The sequence below is a fragment of the Taudactylus pleione genome, unplaced genomic scaffold (genome assembly GCF_031769625.1).
Source record: "Taudactylus pleione unplaced genomic scaffold, aTauple2 ptg000114l, whole genome shotgun sequence".
Lineage (NCBI taxonomy): Eukaryota > Metazoa > Chordata > Amphibia > Anura > Myobatrachidae > Taudactylus > Taudactylus pleione.
The window spans coordinates 24162044-24174812 of NW_028284516.1; the positions used below are offsets into that span (position 1 = coordinate 24162044).

Consider the following 12769-nt stretch of genomic DNA (forward strand, 5'->3'; position numbering starts at 1 on the left):
AAAATGGCCACCATGGCATTTTCCCTGTGGTTTGTGCTGCTGCTGCAGCATCGAAGTGGGACTCCTAAAAAGTCAGTGTTCAAGATAGGTGCATGGTGTGCAGTGTGTACCCCCCTGGACCCAGGGGACCGTGTGCACCACATACACTGCACCCATAATCGATACACCCTAATGAATCTGCTGCAGTCCGTATTTTTTATTTTTTTGTATTTATATGTACTGTTTCTACCGCATTCTACCTTTGTATAGAAGACATTTGTCAATAGGGAGCTGTTGTTCCAGGATCAGAGTTTCAGCAAAACATTTTTCAAGTATGAATACATGGGCCATATTTTGAGAATTTTCAGATTAAGATGGACATCTTCTTCTGCCTGATTATTGGTAAAATATTTTCCAGAAAAATAAATTGTCTGTGGGACATTACTGACCCAATAAATGGTGTTGCCAGGGAATTCCTCTAGTACCACTCCAGCAGGGATTGTTGATCCAACCTTTGCAGCACTAACAAGGAGAAGAATGCAAAAATTTCAACAAGCCAGGTGTGATGAGATCCAGTTAGGGATACACAGTCCTTGCTTCTCAAAAATCATTGTCGTATTGTCCCCGTATGCCTTGCTTGGCATACTGATTGGTTGCCTCTATTATTAATTGTAAAAAATAACTGAAAGTTGCCCAAAATTTTACTTTCCAATGATCCCACATGTAGTTTGACTGTAATGCCCGTAAAATTGAAAACGCAGTGGTGCCGGGCCACGTTACTGCTTGTCTAATACCCAAAATTGGCAACATTTCCAAATCTGTGTCTTCTTTAGAAGACTAATCTTTAAAGCTCAAACATATCTTCTTAAGCTGGCCACACATCTAAAGATTATCTGTCCAACCAGCCAACTAGGTGATTGGTTGGAATAAAAATCTGGTAAGGTATGGGAGTAAATGATGATCAGCAATTTGCTCCTACATGCCAGAAAACAGATGAAAATGGTCGTCAGACAAGTTTGTTAAATGTTTGATCTAAACAATTTGTTCAAATAAGTTTTTGTGTCAATTTTCCGGTGTTTGGGAGCAAATTGGTGATTGTCATTTGCTGTCATACCTTACCAGGTTTTCAATCAACCAGCCAACCAATCAACTAGTTGGCTGGTTGGACAGATAATCTTTAGATGTGTATGCAGCTTTACTGGAATTGATATTTCTTCCACAATTGGCATTGTCTGAAAGGGAACACACAAAGAGAAGAGAATTCTTCTCAGCATGGAGAAGTAAATCTTGTTAGATTAGATTTTAAACTGAATGTATTATTATTTATGTTTGAAGTCTATTTTAATTCTAATAAACACTTTTCCCTTGTAACTGTACTGTATACTAGCGCTTTTTCTTGCACTAGATCACATTATACAATAAGGTCCTGCCTTCACCGATGTTGGGCTGAGAAGCGAGCATGGGATGCGACTGGATCTCTGAAAGCCCGGCTGCCTGTGGTCGCATCTCATGTATCTATGCCAGGCAAGGGGTTAATTTTTAGGTAATGCTGTATGAAGTCTTTCTCTAGCCATTGTATATGAAACATTCCAGTGCTCCATAACAGGGTTGAGGAATATGTTTGCTCAAATTACATCATATAAATTCTCCATCTGGACACCCCACAAGATGCGCTTATTATCAAATGGGAATAGATGTAGCACTAGTAAACTAATGACTATTTGAACATGCACATTGTGTTTTATGTTTATTATGGACATAGCTACATCTGAAGTGACAAGGCCTGCTGAGAGCAGCGGCAGGCCCGGATAAAAAAGGGGGCATGGCCTAATCATGAGAGGCGTGGCCAATCCCCCTTCGAGGGAAAAAAAACAAAAAAGTTTTGCAGCGCTGGGGAAGGGGGCGCTCTCAGCTTGATCGCTCCCCCCACAGGCATAGGAGACTGCTGTAGCTGCTTCTTAGCTGCTTCTTGTGCTGGGCTGCTGTGATGTAAAAGGGGGGAAGCAGTGCCGGACCCGGGCCCCTCCAGCAAGCCCGGGCCCAGGTAATTTGTACTCCCCTGCCCTTCTCGGCGCCCCTGGCAGTGACTACTTATATTATCACTTGAAGATGTACATAGGCATACTGTACAGTATGTATGTGTATGTTGTACTAAGTCTGTATACTGTAAAATATGGTTACATCTTGACTTTATTCTTCATGGTCTTTTTTTTATGCCTTTTCCACTACTCGTTCCTAAACATCCCAAAATTGTAAAGTTTAAGGCAGTGGTTCCCAAACCTTTTCAAATCACGGCGCCCTAGAGTATCAGTATTTTTTCCCAAGGCACTCCTGTGCCAAAAGTTTCTTATTGAGATATTCAGCAATAATTAAATAAAGTAAATTATGTCATCCTTAGGTTCAGTTATGTGATGATTGACAGGGCTGCACTTCTTCTACATATTGTTTGATTGGCAGCCATTAGCATGGGTTTTGCCTATCACACTGAGTTTGTTTGGGAACCACTGGTTTAAGGTATTGCTAATCTGGCAAATCGGCAACTGCCACAACGCTTAATCTAAACACTATTTGACCAAGACAAACTGTTAACATTTGTGGAATTTGAGGAATAAAAACTCTTCTGTCTGCAAATTGCTCAATATTATCATTTTCAGTTTTTATGGTTTAGTAAATCCAAATCAGATACCAACAATGATAGTGTGGGTGAGGGGTGGAAGAAATGTACAGTATGATATTATCCGTCTGCACCAGGGAGGATCTGTATTTTCAGTATCTCTTGTGCTCGCCAGGCCCTTATATTTTATAGGAAATAATTTTTTTTATTTGCACAAATTTCAATGTTATAAAAAATATCAACACGTTCACATGTAATACCTAAAATAGAGACAGCCCCATTGTTCTCTAATAATGAATTAATGAGGGTATTGTAGGAGACAATTAAATATTAAAAGTTGCAATTAAGTGGATAAAGAGGATGGGGGTTGTCAGAAATCCAGCCAAAGCGGTTGCACGTGGCTAAGCAAAAGATAAAGTGGACAATACTAGAATAATCAATAGAATATTATAGCATTGAAATTGTAACCGCATTACTGAGAAATGGTTTGAGGATGATTGGACTAGGCCAAGGTGTAACCAAAATGGTCATCTCTAACAACAGCTCAGAGTTGGTGATGAGATGTAGGACTTCTGCACACTGGACATAATAACCAACACTCAGAACTTGACTTTAAAACACTAATTAGATATGATTAGCCACACAATGTCATAGAAATGGCACTTTAAAAAAAAACATATAGAAAAATAAACATATTCACACATATATCAAATATATATATATATATATATATATATTTATATATAGTATATATTTATATTATACCACAACGACATGTGTTCAGTTTATTGCATATATTCTTACATGACTGGGTCTATAAGCATTGACGTGTTTCTGTGACCAATGACACTTTTCTCATGAAGGTATCCAGGATAGTATTATATGTTTAATGATTTAATAGCCAATGAAAAAGTCCTTCTCACAGACATGAGAGAAGGACTTTTTATTTGGTAATAGAGCCTTAAATATATTTATTTTCCACTCTCCTTGATACCGTATCTTCTGAAGAAACTTTCATTTTACACAGAAATGAGCTAAGGGCCCTAACAGAATACTGCAACATTTGTACAGGCTCGCATTAATCCTATATTCTTATCAAGAGTGCCTGCAGCTTATGGACTTCTGCTGAAACAGCACAGAGCAGACTAAACGGACACTGATTGACAGCACTCCCTGAATGAAGCCAAGTTTGAATTAAACTACAGCCCGCCGAGATCAACTCTGCTTTTACAAAGCTAATCTCTAGACAGGAACAACATCTGTGCCATAATACTGTTTCATTATTTCTACCTTTCAGCTCTGCAATTATAGTTGTTGGCTATTGGATTATCAATCTGACAACTTGCTCAATATGATCCTGCTTCATATAAAGTACAGGAACTTTATGTTTGACAGCCTGGATAAGAACAAGAATAAGAAACCTAGTTATATAAGAATGTCTAGAGCCACACTCATGATATTGTGCTAATGCATTAACTGTTTATGCTTTTTATACTAGATGGATATAGAGGTGAATGATTTTTTTAAAAACCTTTGAAATGCTACAATTTCTGCAATAATCTAATTAGTGTTTAAAGTCAAATTGTAAATGCCAGTTATTATTTGCTTTTTTTTTTAATACAGGGGGAGATGTATCAAGCAGTAAAAAGAGTGGATAAGTGGACAAATGGAAAAGTTGTCCATTTAGCAACCAATTAGCTTCTACCTATCATTTTATAGAATGTATAGATTGGTTGCTATGGGCAACTTCTAAACTTGTCTACTTCTCCACCTTTTTTTTACTGCTTGATACATCTTCCTGATGATCTCACAACCAGCTACTATATTGTCTTTAGAATTAATCATTTGTGTGTAAACTTTGTTTTTGAGATGAATACCACCCATGGTAAGAGGATTTGTTGTTCTGTTTACCAATCTGAGAATATTGTTATGTCAAACAGTCAAATCATCATCTGCAATTTGCTCTATTTATTTGTCACAATGGGTTGGGGTCCAAGGTATGGATGTGACCGGGACTCAGTGGTGCATGTATGGCTTAGGCAAGATAAAGTTTCATATGTAATAACTTCATGCCTGATCAGTTAACATCCCCAAATTGCTGTATTATGTGTCCATATTTCCCTGTGAAGCTCATTAAATTTTTTGCATTGTTCATATTTGCAATTCAAATGTTTATATTTTCATTTGGTATAGAAGAATCATTGAAACATTACCTAGCGTACAGCTGCCAGTGATGAATATTATTGTCAAATTTGCAAAATGTCTTACCTGCTCCAGCTTCATAATAATGACAAAGAAGATGACAGTAAAATATCTCATATAAGCTAAGACCAGTGTATTAGCACTCATCCATTTTTTGTAATAAATAAGGTAGACTTACTGCACTATGGGGGGAATTCAATTAGCAGCTGTACTTTCCCGCCGGCTAATTGATCCCCTGGGCAAATTCAATTAGCACCGAAGTCCGAACTTATCATGAGGCGTGGCCTAATCACGGAAGGCGTGGTCACACCCACATTACAAAAAAAAAGAAAAAACGGTACTGCGCTTTGAGGAGGGGGCATTGTGAGCCCCTCAGCCAGGGGCACATCTAGGTGGGCCATCATCAGTGTGATTACACCCCCCCACCCCAGCAGAGGAGACTGCTGCTGCTGCTCAGTGACAGCAGTCCCCCTGGTCCCACTGCAGCCCAGCAAACAGCAGCGTGTGCTGGGCTGCTGACAGGAAGCTGGCACTTATCGGGAATTTTTGTTCACCTGCTTGGCGCTGGTGAAAAAAATGCCAAAAGGCCAGCCCCAAAAACACATACGTCCGTGTGTTAGCGTGGATCCTAAGTGTTTTTACAACCCGGAAAATATTTTTTCAGGTGGAAAAAGGGAACCAATTGAATTGGGCGTTAAACAAACAAACAAAAAATATTAGGTCTATTTCAATTCCCCCCTATATGTGAATGTGAACTAAGCATAAATAAAATTAAACAACGTTATTGGTCATTTGTTAAAGTCTCTCAGACTAGACTATGTGACAGTGAAAGTGATGCATCACTACCAAAACCAGTCATGTTGAATATGATTTTGGCTCACAACATGCCCCTCACCTGCACACCTATGCCCCTCACCTGCACACCTATGCCCATCACCTGCACACCTATGCCACTCACCTGCACACCTATGCAGCTGCCTAGAACTCTCAACTTTCTCAATCAAATCAGCAAACTGACAGCAGACGTAGACTCCGGGCACTAGTCTGTGCCCGGAGTCTACCGTGCCAATTTCCCATCGATTTCCCTACTACGCATGTGCAAAATCCAGGAAAACGGCCGCAGTGACCATTTCCAGGCGGTTTGTGTAGGGCTACTCCGGCTGACGTGGGACTTTGGAGAGGTAAGTATAAAAAGTATGGGTGCAGGGTGTGCGGTGTGGGGCCCCCTGGACCCAGGTGCCTGTGTGCACCGCACACCCTGCACCCATTATAGATACGTCCCCGGAAGGTGAAATAATGTGAAGTATTGTCTCATCCCTTTTGCTAACACACAGAGACTATACACAGTGGATAACACCATTTTATGGGTTGAACCAATACTAATGAGAATGCACTAGGAATTTGTGACATTAGTCAGCTTGCCTTGATTGCTTGTTGTGGGTTGTTGCACTTTGTGTGCTTTTGCATCTATGTAACAAAATATCTCTCATTCATTATTTTCATCTTTCCAGATAAAGTGGCAGATGTTAGCTTCAGTTTAAGGAGGGTATTCATGAAAGCTTGGAGATAGATAAAATTGTGAGAGATAAAGTACCAACCAATCAGCTCCTAACGGTCATTGCACAGGCTGTGTTTGAAAAAGGAGCTGATTAGCTGCCACTTGGTATTTCACAATTTTATCTCTCTCCAAGCTTTCATGAATAACCCCTAAAAAACAAAATCTCTATATCAAGTCTAAAACACTGCAGATTTTTTAAAACATACTGTAGGGGTCTATGTACTAAGCCTTGGAGAGAGATAAAGTACCAACCAATCAGCTCCTAACTGTCACTTTTCAAACAGTCTGTAAAGTGACAGATAGGAGCTGAATGGTTGGTTCATTTTATCTCCCTCCAAGGCTTAGTACATAGACCTCATAATCACTATCAGCAGTACATACATGTAAAATATCTTATCAGCTTTACAAGTACAGTACAATTCCGGAGCTGGCATTATGGGTGTAATAGACATACAGTATACTAATATCTACTAACATTTATTGCTTGATGATATCCCTGAATGTTCTGTTTGGAAAAAAACTAAAAATAAACAACTACTCCAACACTGTTCCCTTAACCACTTAACTGATGATTTTTCCAGCAAAACCGGTCAGAAATTGCTGGGTCCGCAGGAGAGTCCTGGAGTCAGAGGAGATCCATTCTGTACATGTGTAGAACATATTTCCTCTTCAAAATCATAGACGGGCGGTGCAGTCGAAGCTTGTAAGCTGAAGCACAGCTTCTGCATTCGCATCCCATACGACCACGTCAGTTAAGTGGTTAATGGAACCCTGATGGAGTTTTATATGTAGTATTACAGAAATGTATCCTATCTTCCAAAAGACCTGTAGGAAATGATAATGTTACATTATGTGCATCTGGAAAAATACAGTATATATATATATATATATATATATATACATATATACACATAGCTAGATAAAGATAAGGAGGCTTAGTCCAGCCATTTACTTACAAGTGGTTGTTCCGACCTGGATTTTCCAGACTGGGAACTTGTTACTGTGTCCCCTGAGTCTATCACCTTCTAATTGCCTCATTGGTAAAGAGTAGGTGACCTAGAGCTCCTGTTACTCTTTTCCAAGTCTGTGAGTACAAAGAAGGAGGACCTGGGCAGAGAGAGGGAGAGATGCCAGCCTCTCAGTGTAACTAGGAATCATGTTCCTGTCATTATAATGTGATCACTTCCCTGGTAAACTATTAGTTGCATGTTTACAAACAAAGTTGCACACTCAGGGTCTCATTCAGACCCGCTCGCAAGTGCTGAGCGCTCGCAAGCGGGTCGATGTTGAGGTCCTGCGCAGGCGCAGCGGCCGCACTGTGCATGCGCAAGCCCCGGAGTGAGAAATTCTCTTGCTCCGGGGCTCACTACAAAAGGGGCGGCTGTCGATGGTGATTGACAGCTCGCACCGTTTTGTAGGCATGGTGTGGGGGGGGTGGCTGGCCAAATGGAGGCGTTCCTGAAGGAACGCCTGCCGTTTGGGGGCGGCCCCACTGACATCACTCGTGATGTCAGTGGTGAGCTTCCGGCTCTATTAGAGCCGAAAGCCCACTGGGGCTTGCGGCAGACGAGACCTTACCACAAGGGTCTCATCGCAAGCCCCGATGGTCGTGATGGTCTTGACCATCGTGACAATCAACCTGGCCGCTCGCTAAAGCTGTGAGTGTGATGTTCCAACATGCATAGAAGCTCCATTGAACATAGATAAGTAGTGTAGGTGGATGAACACCTTCAAGAACATATCTTTGGTGGTTTCAATTGTTATATTGCTGTACTAACACTGAAAGGTTGTTACATACAGTACATCATTGCTCTCCCAATCAAACTTGTCTCTTCACCTGATATATACTCCCCCTGAAATGAACTGAATGAGAAATTAACTTAATAAGACTTATATCTCTAGCTATAACAATCTTTAAAGTTATATTAAAAATTAAAGGCAAATGAATACAAAATTTATATGATGGTTTATTGGCAAGGTACATGTCAAGGTTTTGGCAAGGTGTAAATTTGCTCAGTTTTTGCTCCTTTGTGATCGTTTTGCACCTAAAGGTGCTCCATTATCGATATCGTCTAGTGTGTCCCGGCAGGGTGTGCTCAATGTCGTTCATGACATTGAGCACAGCCGCTGAACGATATCATTAACGATAACGTTCAGCGACGGGCTCTCTCCCCCATTCCCCAACATGTAGCAACCTGACGATATCATCAGATTGGCCTGCATGTTATCCCAATGAACAATGAAGACGAACGACCTGCGGGAATGCGCAACGTCGTTATCGTTCATTGCTTTGGTGTTAAAAATGGACTATATAGTGTACGGCTGAACGATATCGTTATCGTTCAGTCGTCCACTTTATCGCCCAGTGTGTACGCACCTTAACTCTCAATATACAGACCCTTAATGTATTAGACCCTTAATGCTCAATATACAGTAAGGCAAGACTAGAAGTAGGCATCACGCTCTCAAATTGTTGCCATCTTAATATTGGATTAGCGTCTTTATTACTTAGGGGGAGATTTATGAAAGCTTGGAGAGCAATAAAGTGGACATAGATAAAGTACCAACCAATAAGTTTCTAACTGTCATTTTTCAAACACAAACTGTAAAATGACAGTTATGCCGCGTACACACTAGACGATAAAAGTGAACGATATGAACATTAACAATATCATTCAACGATATATCGTTCATATCGTCTAGTGTGTATGGTCCGAACGACCAACGATGCGTGCTCCTGCAGGTCGTTAAACGATATCCCCAGTCGGTTGTACATGCAGCTCAATCTGGGGATATCGTTAACAATGTCATGCTGCCGAATGCAGCATGGCCCCATCTCCCCCTGCCATCGTTCATCATTGCCGGCATCGGCAAGTGTGTATGCACGATGCCAGCACCCCCGCTGGGTCCGTCACTGATGACGTTGGCTCATACTCAAATCGTCTAGTGTGTATGAGTCTTTAGGAGGTGATTGGTTGGTATTATATCTTCATTTTATTTCTCCAATATTTGATAAATCTCCCCCTAAAGCATATTAAGGCATTATTAAGGTTTATAGTTAAGCCCTGTAATGTTAATTTCAATTGTATCATTAATGTTACAAAGTAAACAAAACAAAGTCACTCTGGGGGAGATGTACTAAGCTCTAGAAAGTAATAACTTGGAGAGCGTTAAACTATCATCCACTCAAGGGCTCATTTAACAACGAGTTTTATCATTCGCAACCAGCCAATCAGCTCACAACTGTCATCTGTTTGGAAAATGACAGTTGGGAGCTGATTGGTTGGTAGTTTACCACTCTCCAATTTATCACTTTCCAGAGTACATCCCGCCTTTTATATTATATATAAGTTACACATGTTGATTATTGCATTGAATGTATTAATGCAATAAATTTGTTTTATTTTACTTACCATGAAGCATGTTAATCATCTGATTTAATAGGTTTTAATTTCACTGCAGAATATGTGTAAATCGGCAATTCGATTGAAAAAAATATATTGTGCTTTTATTTTCATGATAAATTTCTTTGGCAGATTACAAGAAAACTGTTGGTATTTAATTTCATCTTTCCTTGGTTTGTTTCTTCAGCATGCTATTATGATTTATAAGTCTTCTCAGTGTAATTCTTCTTAATGCAACCAGAGCCACATGGCACATGATGTAGTGAGTAGAAAGGCTTTTGGAACTTCTCTCTGAGCCTGATTCAGAGCCGTACGCTATTTGCGGACGGTCGTTCTGAAAAAGGGGCTGGCTATGAAGTGCTCGCTCTTTGCAGTCTGTTGACGCCTCTAAGTCTGAACAAGCAAACAAAACCTGCGGCCTCTATTTTGATAAAAACGCCACCTGGCCGCTCGCATCATACATCATCTCCGGTATTTATTAGATTAATCGAGTACATCGAACGGCGTCTGAACTGCTCGCTATTCTTGTGGTAGCATTTTCCTACCGCAATCACTGCGAGCAGTTCTGGTTAAAAGACAACCAAGTGACGTGGTCAATGACGCTGCTTTGTTAATTATGCACTCCCATTAAACGCCCGTTTTGACCGTTTGGCACGCCTGCGTTCGGATCTCCACTCCCCCGTTTTCAAGCACCTTCCCCTGTTACCACCCACAAACTCCTCATCCTGTCACTCAAATTAGCAGGCATTCGCTATTTTGCGAGCACATGAATTTCGACCGCACTGACTGGTTCGCGCATGCGTATTACAAACCGTACGCATGCGCAGTTGTGCGAACATCGCTTGGAACGAACTAGCGGCCGCTGACGAGCGGCTCTGAATCAGGCCCTCTGTCTGCTTTGTCACATGTAAGATCCTCCTAGCCCATCAGCCTTCACATGACATGCAGAGAATTTTTTCAACCGCCAGCGATTTTTAAAAAAAAATAATAATGATTTGTAGAAAGAGCTCAGATAAAGGCTTAAAAAGGATCTAACTTGCTGTTTAAAAAATGACAAAACATAACAAACATTCTATGTGGTATTGCTGCATGCATTACTTCTTTTTTTAATCTCTTTTTTTTGTAATGGCAATTGGTTGGCAGATAAAAAGAGACAGATAATAAACAGAGCAGAACATATAAAGTTTTGCGTAAGTTATAAACAAACAACTCAACAAATGGGTAATTAGCCACAGAAAATAAAAAATAAAAACTCAAAATGTAAGTTTACATAGTCAATGGATCTATTCATTATATTAATTATCTGGGTCCTGGTCATTATAACTCACGACGATTGCCGGAGCAATTCAAAATTGCTCTGGTGCAGAGACAGCTGATCCAAGAATCAGCTGTCTCCATGAAAGTTTTCACTGCTCCTTTAGTAGCAGTGAAACTTAGCTCTGCCGAGTCTGACTCTGCAGTGCAAGTGCGATTGCATGAACTAGAGCTTCCGCAGGTGCACAAGAGCCCCGGGAGAGGTGTGGAGATCCTTTCACAACCCGGAACTCCTTCCCATAGGGAAGGAGCGGGTTCCGGGAGCAAACGTCATCTGAAAATGGTGAATGCTCCCACAGACAAGCGCCGAAAATATAATATTTTCAGAGCTTGATGAATTTAGGTCCACATACTAGTGTATGGGGACAGCAGGCCACATCGGGAGAGAAAGGTAAGCAGGAGGTATCTGTGATATATCCTGAATTACCTTTATGATGAATTGCCCCAAAACTTAATTTCTCCAAAAGCAGGTGAAAATGTTTATTTTAACTAGAGATGTGCGGTTCGGTTTTAGTCGGATTTACTCGGATATGTCCGGATCTCAAAAACGGCATCATATTGGCTATACGGAGGTCACGTGTTTTGGATAGTCAATAATAGAAATCCGAACTAATCCGAACTTATGATAATTTGGCGATAAGAACCGAGTAAAGCCGAACCCGCACATCTCTAATTTTAACCTGCTTTTGTAGAAATTAAGTGATAATGAATAGATACCTTAGTTATAAATAGATAAAGCAATGTTTATTTTAATGCTTTATTCTCTTTTACATCCTTTAGAACTCAAAATTGGACAATGAAATCTTATATTGCAACCAAGTCCTGCATTTACTTTGGAATTTTGATCTTAAAGATTTATAGTACATTTAAAGTTTGTCTCAAATCCAAATTTCATATTCCAAGGAGTTTTGCTGCAAAAGATAAATAGTTAATGTTTTCAAAGTTCAGAGTGAATATTAAATTGTATAAATCAGATTCATTATCCTTAATTTAAATAACCAAATTAGAGTTCAGTTTCAGTTTGTGATTTGGCAGGATTCAATATTTGACCATATCCTGAAATATATATTTGGTAAAATTTTCACATGTACACTAGTAGTTTTTGTAAAAAAATATTATAATCTTAATTGTAGTTAAGTAAGATCTGTAAAATTGAATGCTCAAACAGATGGAGTAAAGTGCAATGCCTCCTGAGTATATTGCAAATGACCTTTATGCATTAATTTAATTACCGTTCAATAAATTGCCTGCAGAGTATATATAATTGTATCTCTTTACTTAATTATTAGATGATCTTGATGTTCTAAATTTTCCATAAACATTATTGATTGCATATCTATAAGATTCAACGAACACAACAGAGCATATTTGTGTAGTATAGCTTGCAACCATTAGTCCATTAGTGACAACAGGTTATAGCTTTTCAATTGAGATGCTGGAAACTTTTTATTGGTTGTGTGTTTTATCTGAATGTTTCTCCAATGTATGCTCACCAAGTTCTTTTATTTACAGGGAGCAAATATTGACAGTGTGGATAAAGAGTTACGCACGCCCCTCCTTTTAGCCACTTCATGTTCTGCTTGGAAAACTGTTAATTTACTTCTTGAAAAAGGTACGGTTCAACACTTCCAATGTCATTGTGCTAAGTTTCACTTTGTAAATACCATTTTGTGTAATTCCCCTCATCAGTTCGAACAT

At 39.8% G+C, this 12769-nt stretch overlaps 1 protein-coding gene across 1 annotated transcript in view; it reads left to right on the top strand.

The window, feature by feature from the left end:
* TRPA1 (transient receptor potential cation channel subfamily A member 1) overlaps positions 1-12769 on the top strand; it is a 94442-nt gene that overhangs the window by 29932 nt on the left and 51741 nt on the right. The window contains exon 9 of the mRNA XM_088471572.1: positions 12584-12683. Coding sequence (XP_088327698.1) covers positions 12584-12683 — 100 coding nt within the window. The remainder of the gene's footprint in view (positions 1-12583; positions 12684-12769) is intronic.